General features: G+C 45.7%; 1 protein-coding gene across 4 annotated transcripts in view; it reads right to left on the minus strand.

Annotated features, from left to right (window-relative positions):
• The window catches only part of pard3ba (par-3 family cell polarity regulator beta a), a 133,299-nt gene that overhangs the window by 90,772 nt on the left and 27,320 nt on the right, over positions 1-15,207 (minus strand). The window contains exons 4-8 of one of the 4 annotated variants that reach the window (XM_035150615.2): positions 11,761-11,867; positions 7,071-7,153; positions 2,589-2,675; positions 2,245-2,370; positions 568-1,016 (exon numbers count right to left, since the gene is read on the minus strand). In XM_035150615.2, the coding sequence (XP_035006506.2) occupies positions 568-1,016; positions 2,245-2,370; positions 2,589-2,675; positions 7,071-7,153; positions 11,761-11,867 (852 nt within the window). Of the gene's footprint in view, positions 1-567; positions 1,017-2,244; positions 2,371-2,588; positions 2,676-7,070; positions 7,154-7,240; positions 7,687-7,840; positions 7,930-11,760; positions 11,868-15,207 lie in introns of those variants that run through there. The other 3 variants (XM_047339092.1, XM_047339094.1, XM_047339093.1) reach the window with 3 other exon arrangements.

Consider the following 15,207-nt stretch of genomic DNA (forward strand, 5'->3'; position numbering starts at 1 on the left):
TCGCGTGCGGTTATCCCATAAGATTATAAAGAGAGAAGAAAATGTTCGAGAGCGGAAAGTTATTTTCACTGACAACATTTGTGTTCACTGATCCAGAGCGGTTCCTTGGAAGGAAAAGAAGGAATTACACAAATCAATCATTGCTGGTGGCGGCGGCGTTTGACACCAGGGACGTCAGCTGCTATTACATCAGGAAAACAAATGTGGAGGATAAAACTAGAACTAAGCAGCTAAAAAAGACCATGTGGATCATTTTTGCTTCATGACAACAGAGGACATGAGAGGAATAAGAGAAAGTGAAGTTTTTCCCATACAAACAATTGTTGTAAACGCCAAATTCAATGGAATCAGACCGTATGTCGATTTTTTTGTCTACACTATAAACTGTACATGGAGATGGATGATGCGTCATCACTTCCTCTCAGTGAACATCCTGGATGTGGGCGCTGCCATCTTGGCTTTTGGCGTTATTAGGAGACAGAGTCTGTGCAGTGAAGCTGTGAAATCGAGGTTCCTGCAAATACAAGCGCTAAACACGGAGGAGGTGGGATTCAGCTGCATATTTACCTTTCTTCAGGTCGATCTTTAACCGCTTGCCGCCCTTCTTGCTGCTCAGGTTCGCCAGGCCGGGGGGGACGGGGCTCCTGGACGCCGGGGAGGAGCTTGCTGTCCTGGCTGAAGGCGTGGGAGAGGAGCCATTACTGGAATGGAGCTCGTCTGCTGGTGCGTATGCCGCAGGTGCGTATGCCGCAGGTGGCTCCGGGGTCTTGGCACGCGGGTCTGGTCGCCTCACTTCTACATTACTGTTCGGTTTGGAATGTGGTTTGGGCTCCGGGTGTGGGTCTGTTTTGGCGCGGACCAACATTGGACTCTTTACTTTTGCGGAGAGGTCTTTGGTGTCGCCGGTGAAGAGCTGACCTATGAGGCTCTTCTCGTAGCGCAGCTTGCTGGGTACAGGGACGACCTCCAGACGTATGGAGGACGTGCCCATGGCCTGGAGGAACACTTCCTGTGACCTGGAAGAAGAGAATAGCAATATTTACATTTTTGGCATTGGGTAAGTGTTTTCTAGTCATGGACAAACTCAGAGTGGGACATATTAATTTTGGGAACACTACAAAACTGTAAAAAAAAAAGGAGAAGAGCTGGAGAAAGTGAAGCAGAACACAGAAGGAGAGCAGACGATTGGAAAGCAGAGAACGAGCAGAATGAATGAGGCCTGTGCGCAGTTAATGGAGCTCGGTTTCAATTTGGATTTGGACTCTTCCAGCTGGTGTGGGACACGGCGGTCCCACGTCAGATGGAGGAGGACTTTACAGCAGAAGTCTACCAGCAGCGCAACATTAACACAACACAGTTAACACAGCGGGATGCAGTTAAATGGACCTGTTCAGTGAGGACAGAGGAAGTAAAGCAGGAGGAGGAGGACGTGTTTGCTTGAAAGACGGAAAAAAATTAAAAGAGAGAGAGGAGGGTAGATGTGGTGGAGAGATACGACAGGCGGTGAATGAGAAAGATTTATCTTTGTCTGGTGGAGGAAACAAGTTTGAGTGACAGGTGAGGGATCTGGCTGTGGCGGCGGAGGATGAGTGGGAGCAGACACACAAACACGTAAACAAAGAGCGAAGATGTTGTTTTCCTGCTTTTGAGGCTTTTCGCTTACAATCACATCACTGTCACATAAAGAAGGACTTATTTCAAGGGCTGTGTTTCGATATCAACTTATTACTCATTTTCCCGCTGCACAGTGGACAGATGGACGATAAATCAATCCAGTCGACAGAGTGAGTGAAAACGAGAATGTGACTAAATCAATTGCAGAAGTCATCCTTTTAAATCTGTTTAAATTAGAGCCTGACCACTTTATCTGTTTATCTGCCAACAAGAGCCTTTCAGAGATATATGGGTATTAGTGTGTATGTTTGCCGATATGCGTGAATATAAAAACATTTCATTTACAGATTAAATAATGCCGAAAAGATTCATGTTTACATTCTACGTCTTTTAAACATCCAGTAGATTATCACACCCCCTAAAACTCTTCTTTGTTTGCATAGTCAAAAGGTGCTTTGTGAAGACAATCCCCTAATGGCCTTTAAAATGAATTTTTTTTAAAGAGAAGTAGATTCAATAATTGATTCCAAAGGCTTCAGCTTAGACCCAAGTATTAGTGTTTGACGCAGACAGAGACACAAACATAGAAAACATAAGCATCCAGCTCATCCCCCCGCCCGGCGTCCTTACTGTGCGAAGGTCTTGTCCTCGAGTGGCGTGTCGTTGATTTGGACGATGCACTCGTCATCTTGGAAGATGTTCTCTCGCTTGGAGCGGCTTTTTTCCTCGATGCCTTTAATGTGAAGGCCCAGGGTCCTTGCGACACACACACACACACAGCGGAGAGAGAATATGAATTCAGGTAAACACGTATGTGATTACACGCCAACACTTGAGATTGTTTTTCTAAGCATTTCTACGAGTCAACATTGTCATCTGCTTTTCCTTATGAATGTCTGACTGATTACAAGTGGTGGGAGGTGAGTGTTTAGGTATATATGCACATGTGAGTGTGTGTGTGTGTGGGTGTTTACCGTCCACTGAGCGAGGAGCAGTAGGGGATCACGTGGATACCCAGGGGCCCCTGGTCACCTGCAATCTCCACCGTTCTCGTCAGGGTGCTGTTCGACAAAAACAGGAAAAACTCACTCACTGAGAAATAAACACCCGCGGACAAAATTTAAAGACACGGAAAATGAGGATGTACGTTCAAGTTGTGCAGACAATCATAAAAACAGTGATGCGGGAACACATAGCTGCACACACACACATACACACACACACACACACTCACAAGCTTTCTATGTGCAAGCTCTTCAAAAACATTTGCATTTTACTCCAGGCTGCATAGAGAGGCATCCAAATGAGCTTTCAGATAGTTATATCTAACATCAGAATAATGTGTGTTTGTGTGTGTGTGTGTGTGTGTGTGTGTCACTGGTAACTACCTACTTTATCTACCTGCGTCTCGACCACCCAATCTAGCCGGTGGACAAAAGAAGAGAGAGCGGGAGATAAAGGAGACAGACAGATAGAGCAGCAGATAGAGATGAAATAGATTGAGCTCCTCTAATAATCTCTGCCGAGGCCTGAACTGTGGCTTTTAACGGCAGATAAACAAGGACAACATGCTTTTGATATGGGACGGCGAAAAGAGGGGACCTGCATAATGGGAGCATAGAAGAAGATCACAGGAGACGACAATCCTTATATGTACGATAGACTGTAGATGGACGGGATGACAGCTCACTAAAAGTGAAGACAGAGCATCTTGATCATCACGTGGTCGGCGGCTGCAGAATAAACCCGGACATGGATCAAACTAAAACCTGCTGCACGCTGGAGGATAATCAGGGCAGTTTCAGTTTTAAAATCCCGTCTGAAAAATCCTCTGTATTATCATCCGCTATTTCCATTCAGCCTCTGTTTATTTCTCCTTTCCATTATCATTCATGGCTTTTTATAAATCTTCAGCGCAAAAAAACAAGTGACGAGACGTGTGTGTGGAAAACAAAGTGAACAAGTGTGAGAACAAAAGCAGTGAAGTTCAATGTCTGTGTGTTTCCTTCACGTACACAAGTCCAAGGTCTGGCTGGGATCATTATAACACACTCCTCTGTCACTGTCACCCTGCTCTTGTTAACCTCTGCCAGGGTCACACAAACATACTGTATACATACACACACACACACACACACACAAACAAACACACACACTTATGCACACACACGCCCAATTTGCATTGTTATTGCTACATCTATTGCATGCTCACAACACCATCAGTCACATTCCTCCAAATTGAATTCACAGATACACACATGCATCAAATTTACATCCATTAAGGAACACAGTTACATCTAAATTGCACATGTGCACAACACACACACACACACACACACACACACACACTCTTTGAATTTACTTTCGTTGATGAAAAACAATCAAGTCAGGACAACATAGACACACACACAGCTAGTCCTGAATGATGTATATTCTGCAGTGTGTGTGTGGCACATACAAATACACACACACACACACACACACACACACACACACACACACACACACACACACACACACACACACACACACACACACACACACACACACACACACACACACACACACACACACACACACACACACACACAGCCCATTTACATTTATAGAAAAAACAAATGGCGACACAAACAAGCTCATCACAGGCAGCGGCGGCTTGTTAGCGCAGCACGCTAATATGCAGAATAGCTCAGCTCCCCCGTTTCAGCGTCCCACTGATACCAACACAAACAAACACTCATTCCACTGGGAGCAAAGAGTAAACGAGGACCGAGACAGATGGAGCTCCCACTTTTGGTTGACTTCCTCTACAGAGTGCCTAACAAAGTCGTGGCCGGGACTCGCAGTGAAAAACGTGTGCCCCCGCGCCGTGGCTTCCTCAACCGTCGGCCATCTGTTACCATGGCAAACTATCTGTGAGAGCCGTGCACTCTATTGTATCACGGCGCTGTCAAGACACTGCTGTGGTGTAAAAACTCTGAAAAATCACCATCTGTCAGTCCAGCCAAGACTTCTCCTGAGCGCCGCTGATTCTCTGCTGAGTTATTTCTGAAAAAGAACACGTTTGGGGGGGGGTTTCGGGAGCTGTTGGCGGCAGAGGATGTCACGGAATTATCTGTACTCTTGTCACGGGCTCGCAGGACGAGACAGGTGAAGGGTTGTGATGGACGGGTTAGCTGTTGCCATGGCTACTGCGTGACTGACAGCAGGGAGAAATGAAGATAAAAACTCCCGTCGTCCCAGAGGTGTGCGAGTGGCGCGCCCAAAAACAGGGGTGGTGGAGAGGTGGAGACGAGGTTGCCATGGTGAGATGCCTGTGCACGCCCACATAGTCGCCTCATTCGCCTGTGCACACACACACACACACACGCACACACGCACGCACACACGCACACGCACATAACAAGTGAGTCTAGCTTTCACAGAATTGATTTCTATCTGATGCTCCTGATACAGGTTTGATTTTGAGCTCACTGGTTCAATAAATAACAAAACCCTCGGTACTATAGTTGTAGTGATTCATCAGTTGAAAACAAATTATGAACAAATATGAGTTTCTTGATGATGTTCATTTAACTATTTCTTGACATTTTAGAGACAAATTAACCTTTTCTCCAGCCCTAAAGTAATGTTCCCATTTATATGCCTCTTCAAGATTCTTATATAATAACAGTAACAATTTGAATGTATAAATATTTAATGTATATAAGCTTGTGTAGCAGCCGTCCTCACTAAGTGACAATCCTCTGCTCTTTTCTCAAGCTCAGTAATTGCTGTTATGTCTCTCCCTCTTGTCCCTCGACCTGTCATTGCTCCTTGTTTCTTATGACCGGGGTGAAGGACCAAACTTTCTGAGAAGACTCAGCCCTCGATTTCTTCGGAGTATGAATTTGACAGTTGGCTAATTCTTAAGCATCGTTTATTCTCACTGTTCCCGTCCTGCAACATGCCAGAAACTAGATAATATCAGCCGGCGCCGGGGTGTGGTTACAGCTGGTTCGCACAACTCCCAACTTTTTCCGACTTGGCGTGCATGTCTAGCACAACAAAGAGTCTGTGAATAGGTCCATCTCTACATTCTCAGATGGCTCCTGGAGGGAGGCTGCAGAGACTGGTGGTAGAGACAAGGCTTTCTGCAGGAAACTGTGGGAAAACCTCTGTGAATTGTTTGTCAAGTCAATGAAGGCTGAGCTCCTGGAGGAAACATGCCTGTGTCAAAAACCATTCTGTTTGCATTTCCTCTTCTTCTTCTGTGTCTTTCTCCCGCGGCGACACCTATCATTTACGAGATGACTTCACCAAATCACAGCACCTCATTCCGAGCATAGAAATGCCAGTTGTTAATCCGTTAAGCACAACCGCAGCTTTACGCATTGGGCCTTTAACACAAACTATTGCATTTAATCTAGAAAAATCCAAAATGCAGTTTAAAAAAAATCAAGACACAGAATATGATCATGAGTTCCAGGACGTTAAGCGAACTAATGAGTGAAATCTGTGAGGGTCTATGAGCTTTTAACAGCACAACCAATCACAGTTACTCTGTGGGGTGTGACAGGTAAAGTCAACCTGTCTCATGCAATCAGAGTCCAGGGTCAACACCTTAGATGTCAATCAATTGTGTCATAAGATTCCACAGTCCCCTCGTCTGCCCTCACAGCAGGAGGGTGAAACTAAACCTCATCTCCTAAAGTCTAACTGTTAAACAATAATATTAAACACAAAGAGGGTTATTTACTGATAAGGATGAGTCATATGTAGACTGACAGTTTGAATAATAAATGAAAATCAATATATTAATAGATAATGAAAATCAGTTGCTACATACAGGGGCTGCACGATTAACTTTCAAAATCTTTACGGTCGAATTTCTAATTGACGGTGATTCCACTGCATTTTTAATTTAGAGCGAGTGTAAGACAGCGGCAAGAAACGCTGCTGGTAATGGAAGAGAATCTTGATTCTTCCAAACCTAACCTTGCCTTTTCCACAATAGACTACAAACATGGATGCTCACTAGCTCCTGTTGTAAACTGAACTATTTTTAGATCTTTCAAAATCCACTGCCGTGTTTTTTAATGTTCAATTAATTTCATCATCTTATAATTCATTGAACTTACTCTGCTTTAGTCCCCTTGTCTTACGGGAAGCATTTTGTATTATCATGAAATCTGTGGTACAAAGAGACACTATCTAACACACACACACACACACACTGTGTTTAATCCAGTGACAGTGTCAGACTGTCACATAAAGACTGGAGTGTTAATCCTAGTCTCCATCACTGCACCACACTATGAGCTGTCTGCTGCTGCATTCACAACACACACACACACACACACACACACACACACACACACACACACACACACACACACACACACACACACACACACACACACACACACACACACACACACACACACACACACACACACACACACACACACTCTTACCTGAAGTTAACCTTGCTCATCTTGGCAGGTGGGTCGTCTGTGCGCAGTCGGTCCAACGCTCCTTTCAGTACATGGTTGATTTCCTGTAAAAACAAAGAAGAAACATAAGTCATCGAGCATTCGTGATGAATTGATACTTTCCCACGTTCACACACACACACTCAACGCACCGTAGCCTGTCAGTTAACAGGAGGAGGCCCGCTGCCTATTAGCAAAACAAACTAACGACACCATCAATCACCTTCGCAGAGAGAGAGCGAACGCCGGACGCTTCGCCTCCTACCACGCGCCACTGTCCCTTCTTTCTCTCTGTCTATGTATTTTTTTCAATCTATCTACCTCTCCCTCCCCCTCTCTCCATCCCCTGCCCCGTGTCAGGCAAGGCTCTATTTTTAAGTCGGCAAAAAAAAAAATCAACAACAACCCGGGGGCAAACAAACAAGGAAGAGGGAAGAGAAGAACGACGACAAGGAACGACAGCGTCAAACTGTTTGCAAGACGCTCAAGCGAGCTCGAGGGGCGGCCGAGAGAAATTGCCCCAAATCGCTAAAAACAAGAAGGGTGCAATTAGGTCCTTCTGCCTTGTCACTTTCATTGTGTCACCAGTACTAATGGCTAAAACGCTCCCCGCCCACCAGCCCGCTCCTTAGCAACCCCCACCACCACCACCACACCCAAGTCCCCGGTGGACCCTCTGTCGCACATGGGGTAAATATATGCTTTGGAGGACGCGGACACCCCCACACGCATACATTTCCTGCAAATATTACCTCCACGAATTGACTCTGAAGAGCTGCAAACATAAAGAAAATGTGTGTTCATGAACACACACACACACACACACACACACACACACACACACACACACACACACACACACACACACACACACACACACACACACACACACACACACACACACACACACACACACACACACACACACACAGTGACCCACTTATCTGGGCAGTGTGAGATTACCCCACAATAGAGAGCATGTGTGTGCGGGGGCAGAAGGATGAGCTGGAGGCTCCATTGTTGCTGTGCATCTTCCTGCAACGCCATTAACCAACACACACACACAGACACATGCATGCAACACACTCTTCTCCTCCTGCAGTACACACACACACACACACTTCATCACAGGATGAGGTACTGACACAGCCTTTGGGAACACAAGCTTGGCAGGAACACGTGTATACACGCATCAAAAACACACTGTACATCGACTTTTACTGGAATTGAGGCATGAAGCTGAAATGTACTAACACACACACGTGGTACAGTAACATAAAAACCCTTGTATGTCTGCTTCACAGTAAGTACAGTGCATGTATTATGTAAAATATGGAATGTGCGGATGTATATAAACACCCATTCAAAGGGATGACGCCATAATGCCCGGTGTGGATCTAATCCCTGATTGAGAGCAGTCCTGTTGTCGACATAAAAACAGCAGCTCCCCTCTTAGGAAGCCCCGCTGTGCTCGGCCAATCAGCTTCCCCCGCTCGCATCTCAACACACTAAGAAGAAAGACTTGTGCCCTCCCCGTCCCCTCCAGTTAGTCGTAATGCTGCTTATACGTCTTTAACCCTAGAACGATCAGATGCAGTAGATCGCACTCGTAGCATTGTATATATAAATGTGTTATTATTGTGCTGACATAAAACACAGTCTGTTTTCTGTGTCCTAACACGAACCATATATCATTTAAAAACTCGTCCTGACAGGCTTGAGTCAAGTATTCAGTCTTTAGTTGGATGCATTTGTTTTCCTTAGGTTTTTATTCATTATATCATTTATTTATAGACATATATTACCGTTATAAGTAGTAGTAGTAGTATATTTTGTGTGTATTTAAGTGTAGTTAGATTGTCTTGTTTCTTTTAAATAAAATAAAAGATTAGATTTGTTTAAAAGCTTGGTTCTTCCTTCAACATTAAAAAATGAAATCTATATAACAGTACTGTATAGGAACATGTGGTTATATACACTAAGGTACTAAATCCCAGGTATTATTCTGGCACTACCACTTCAACTGACACTTTAATTATCATCTGTGCTCACACATCAACTGACACTTACTAGGGCATACACTACGGCTCCTTTCAACACTTTCCTTTCAGTGTTTCAACTTAACTTACATATCTAACAACAATGGAGATTTTTGACAGTTTCCATCTGAATCGTCCGCAGAAAATCATGCTTTGTTTTGTTTTGATATGATCTATGTCCGTCACTGACAGATTAAAATGTGTTTCTGTTCCTGGGATGAACGCTGGAATAATTTGTGAAACCTGTCTAAGCACAACTAACAGGTTGTCTGCTCCGTTACTGTGTTGCACACTGTTTTTTGTGTGCACTTCAGGCGCCATTTGTACTGAGGTATGTGTGAGTGACAGGGTGGTGTGCAGGCACATGAGAGATGAGGTGTGTGTGTGTGTGTGTGTATGTGTGAACGCATTTCTGTATGTGTGGTTGTTGTCAGATGGATGAGTAATGAGGTGTGTGTTTCTTTTGTGCACTTCCTGAGTGCTGTAGTCATCTGCTACATGTCAGGCGCTTGAGGAATAGTGTGTGTGTGTGTATATGTATATACACTGCAAGATCACAGCTTCAGTCTCCGAGCCAGTGCTACCTGACCTTAGTCATATCCATCACCTGACTGAGAAAACACAATCTTACACACATACTATCCTCGAGGGACACACACACACACACACACACACACACACACACACACACACACACACACACACACACACACACACACACACACACACACACACACACACACACACACACACACACACACACACACACACACACACACACAACTGCCAGCATGGAAAACACACACTGCAGCCAGACACAGAAAAACAGCAGGATTAAGTTCAGATAGTTAAAGTGTCAGCTTCTCGCATCGCGGCTGAGGGAAACATATGAAAGTCCCCACTTCCTGCTGCGTTAACATGTGTTGCGTCACTGCACCTCGAGGTGCTGAAAACCGGCCAAAACACGCGGGAGGGCATCGGGACGGAAAGAGCCGGAGAAGAAGCGTAACAGGGATTTTAAAAAGGGAAAAGCGATGGCGGTGAAAACTCTTTCCGCCGCTGCTGTTAACGGGCCACATTAAACGTCTCATTTATTAGCTTTGATCATGGCAGGAAGTACGAATCAATTAAAGGCCCGACCGCGTGTTTTAGCAGCGCTCAGCCTTTTGCCAATTTCACTAACTCTTCTGATAAAGACGACTAAGAGTGCGATGTGCGCCGGCTACACGAGAATCAAAGACGGAGAGAAGTGGGCCAACCTTGGCCTTCAACATCGCAGCCGGTAAAATCAATTTGAGGGGCCGACCGCATATTTATCACTCTATCAGCCTTAATTAGACTTTATCTAGCTTTCAATACCTCCTCCAAGACAAAGAGGGGCTGGAGTGTGTGTGCACGCATTAGTTTAAAGGGTTTAAGTGTGTGTTTTGCATGAGTGAGAGAGTGGAGGTCTTCAGAGGAGAGGTACAGTGAATGAGTGAGGATGAAGTGATAGCGTATTGATCCCTGGAAGTCCATCAGGCCTTGGACTCGATATGGCTGTGAGCTGTGACGGCCTCCTGGCCACACACACACACACACACACACACACACACACACACACACACACACACACACACACACACACACACGACCGGGTTACAAAGATCCTTTGTTCCGCATCCCGACACTCTTAATCAAAGCACTACTGTACTTGTAGGCAAACAATGATCCCTCACACGCTAAACTCTGATTGCAACAGATAAAGAAGTGTAAGGTTTTATTTTGAAAGAGCAGGAGTTAACGGCCACTAGAACCAGCACAGCCCGACCCGAGCCTGACGGGAGCCCAATGTTTTGGGCATCAGGAGTAACCACACTCTGATGGGAGGAAGTATCCCTGAGCTACAGCAACTGTCTGGATTCAAATAAGGCTGCGGAGGACCAGGCAGGGCTTCACGTGTCAGGCAGCTGAGGGATGGAGCTTTCTGTTGTAAAGGCATTTCAAATCATCTATAATGAAGCTGTTCACTCTGTCCTGGCTCTTCTGTTTGAAGGGTACGAGGCCTGATGGTTTTTTGGACAGGAAATATGTTAACTCGCCGCCCGCTGATGCCTGGATTCTGCTTAGTCACCACTGTGTCGGACACGGCAGGGGTAAACAAGGGGACTCCTTCTCTCTCCTCCTTCCTCTTATGTGAGTTTCGCTCGCACACACTCACACACACACAAGAAAAGGCAGCAGACAAAGTTCCTCTGAGTGGCGGCCTGTTTGGAAAAGAGGGAGAGCACTTGAAAAGCCGACCCTTTCAAAGTACAGCCCGAGGCTCGGAGCTGGACTGCAAGAAGAATATTCAGTGGGTTTCTCTCTTTGTCGTCAGGGAGGGACTGGTGCACACACCACGGGCCTAACAGGAAACTGTGATGTTACATTTTTGTTTACAGTTTTCAGCTTTGGTCCACTGAAAATTGGACTAGTTTGAGCTGTCGTCGCTGTTTTCTTTTCCCTTAAAAAGCAATAAAAGATGGAGGATATCAATAAAATGTGCATTACTGGCATTTTTAATCTGCTTCCAACCAAACGCGCAGATTAGTTTCAATAAAAAAATATTACCTGACGCCCTTCCTCCTATAATTTGATGCCAGTGTGCTCACCTGGTCAGGAGATCCGTTACGCTGGTCCACAGGTGACAGCGTGTCCGTCCTCTCATAAGACGGAGCTAGAGCCGAGTCGCTGCTGCTCCTCACCATCAGAGGCGTATCTGGGAGGAGAGAGGGGAGAGTCAAGAGATGGAGAGACATGAGGGGACGGCAAACACAGGTCGATTAACAGAAATCACGTCATATTTGATATTTTCTCCCAACTCAGTTAGTATTCTATGGGTCCTGCCTATTCCCACAGTTCAATGACATGCAGATTGGGGTAAGGTTAAATGTGAGTGTGTGTTGGTCCTGCGATACGCTGGCGACCTGTCCAGGATGTACTCCACCTCTCGCCCAATGTCAGAGATGGAAGATAATAAGATGAAGGGAGGATGGATGGATTGTGGAATTTTATATCACGGTTTCGGCCTCGGTTACAGAATCGTTACAGCGCTGAAGGGAACTGACATCTTTTGGCAACTTTTCACAGTTGGTCATCTTGTTGAAATGAGCATCAGGGAAGCTCAGAGGGCCAGACGGACCCCCGAGGCTCTCTGCACGCTCCGCTAGCAACTCACACCAGAGCACGGAAAAGGAAGGAAGGAAATTGCAAGATCTTTTCTGACACCTGAAAATAAGCTTTCAGAAAGAAAACAAAAAGGAAGAGGATGGAATAACTGACTCCTGATTCAACATTTTGCGGATAACTCCAAATACTGTAAGTGAGATGAGATACATTTAGCTTCAAGACACTGTAAACCCACTGTGTTTTAGAATGACTCACCCACAGGGAGGACCACCACCCACCCCTTGCATCAAAACGCCCAAACCCCACACCCACCCACAGGGTAAATTTTTCATATGGCCAGCTGTTCCCTCAAATTCACACACATACACACACACAAGTAGTTTGGAGAGGGAGAGGTAACATGGGCAGGTCTAAATCCAAAATTAAACCGACTCAAAAGAATCTAATTTGGACCTTTGTGCCGCTTTCTTCCTTTTAATATCCACCCCGCAGGGAGCAGCCTGGTATTTGTGGAAGCAAAAACCCATAGCGGGGCTGTTTTCAAATTCAACTCGACAGAGTAGAAAATAAAGACAGGGGAGAGGAGAGGGGGGGAAAAAGCAAGAGTGTGAGACAAACAAAAAGAGAAGGAGAAAACGGAGAGATAGCGACAGAGAAAGAGAGGGAGGGAGAAAAAAACCTTGAGACACAGAAAGGGAAGACAAACAAAAATTCTCTTTCCTGTAATCAATCTCTCTTTGGAAGGTCAGCGACGGGGTCCTGGTCTAACGTGGTCGGAATAGAGAGAGCAAGGGAGGAGAGCAAGAGGGAGCTGGCAGGGGTCACGGTGTGTGTGTGCGCACATAAAGAGTGCGTGTGTGATTATAGACGGATGACAAATGGCCATTCCTAACATTTCTCACGCACGCACGCACGCACGCACGCACGCACACGCACACACACACACACACACACACACACACACACACACACACACACACACACACACACACACACACACACACACACACACGTTCCTCCCTCAAACACACCAAACCACATGTTCATTGATTCGATGCCGTGTTCACGTTTGACTTATTATTTCTATTATTTATCATGAACGTCAGTCTCTTCCTCTCCTTAGAGTGAATGAAATAAGACACAATGCTGACTCACCATCACATCTGTGTGTTGTCAAGTTTAAAAAATGCTTGTTTCTTTTAATTAGAGCTCAGTTTGTGTCTGCATCGTGTTGTTGTATCGAGTAAATCAACACAACATGGTCTATTTAGAAAGAGCCGACCTCGTGTTGAAACGTTGGGACAGAAACGACACAGAAAAACAGGATGATTCGTGATAATGAAATGTGCTTTGACTCAACACAGAAACATCTCGAGGCGCAATCTGAGAGCAGGCATCAGCAAATAACACCAGACGGCGTTTCAGCTTTTCAACGGGTTCTGCTTTCATCGTCTGTTCATCGTGTGCATGTGAAACACTTTCCACAGATACGTTAACATGGAGGAGGTGGGATCTACGAGCTATAGTGCAGCCAGTCACCACTTTTGGGAGCTGGCATGTCGTCCATCTTTAAAAACAACTTCCCCAACAAATAGGAACAAAAAGGACCCGAGCTCTCTTGACCTCAACTAAGTACCTAAATTCTACAGACTTGATTTCACAGATGGTTAATGATGAACTGTGAGCAAGGACTCAGTTCCAGAATAATCTCCTCAAGGTTTGACAAACACACTAATCCTTCACCACAATGTCAATGATGCATCTTTCCGAGGGGACCAAGGCCGCTCCATGGTCACAGTCAGGGTCCGTTACCCAGCGGCCAGCCCAATAAATCCCACTTTCCATTTATTCATCACAGTCAAATCCACCTCCATTAATCCTCCTGCCACTTAGACCTCAGAGCCCCAGGGCCCGGCCATGTGAAGGAACCTGAGGGGTCCCTAGCTTTGACCTCTGACCTGTGCAGGGTCGAGCTGTGTCACCAAGGGTTAGGGATATTGATGAGAGTGACAGTTGGAAGTCCCACAGGTCAGCCACCGTTTGGACGGTCGTAAACAAGATCGACTCGGAGGAAATACCAATCGAAGGGGAGTGGGCTGCAGGAAAAGGGGCAATTTAATTTGGATTTCGTTTATTTTAGGATCAGAACATGGCGTCTTCTGCCAAAAGGGTGGAGAAGAGGTGGAGGCACACAAACTCTGGATGTGTTTTAGGTTAATTTAATGTAACTGTACACTGAACTTTCAAATAGACCCCACCCACCACACTCATCTCGGTGACCACATCAATGCCCGGACAAAAAAAACATTGAAACACACCCAAGTTGTGTTCCTCACTCTCTCCCTTGAGTTCTGTGCGCGGGGAGAGATCTGAAGAGGCCTCGCGAACTTGTGCCGATCTGCCTCCGACTCTCCATCTGCGGCTTCTGTCTAACTAGGCTGCTTATGCAACTACGGGAACACAGCGGTTTATTTTAAGAGTTTCCTCTTGTTTTCACTTCTGTGGAAGTTTAGTGTTGCTGCGCCGCTAGTTCACTGCCCGGGCAGGATGAAAAAACAAGGGCGCATCATGTTTCTGCCTGACTCTGTGCGGCGGTTTGTGTGTGTGTGTGCTGTATGTGTATCTGGGTACACACTTTAATCAGTGTGTGTGTGTGTGTGCCTTTGTTTGCCTGTGAGTTTGCATGTGCAAGCATGCGTGTATGCTGTGTGTGTCCTGTATGTATTTATTACCAACAGAGACAGTGCTGTTGTGTGGATTGATATTTGTGAGTGTGTGCATGTGTGTGTGTGTTGTTCGTGCCATGGGCCAGGGTGGTCTTGTTTCTCTGGCAATCGATAGAGCAGCTCAGGCTCAGGCTGCTCATGGGATGATGCGATAAGGACTCTCTTCCTAGAAGTGTGTGTGTGTCTGTGTGTGTGTGTGTGTGT

This window comes from Hippoglossus stenolepis, chromosome 24 (genome assembly GCF_022539355.2).
Source record: "Hippoglossus stenolepis isolate QCI-W04-F060 chromosome 24, HSTE1.2, whole genome shotgun sequence".
In the NCBI taxonomy this organism is placed as follows: Eukaryota; Metazoa; Chordata; class Actinopteri; order Pleuronectiformes; family Pleuronectidae; genus Hippoglossus; species Hippoglossus stenolepis.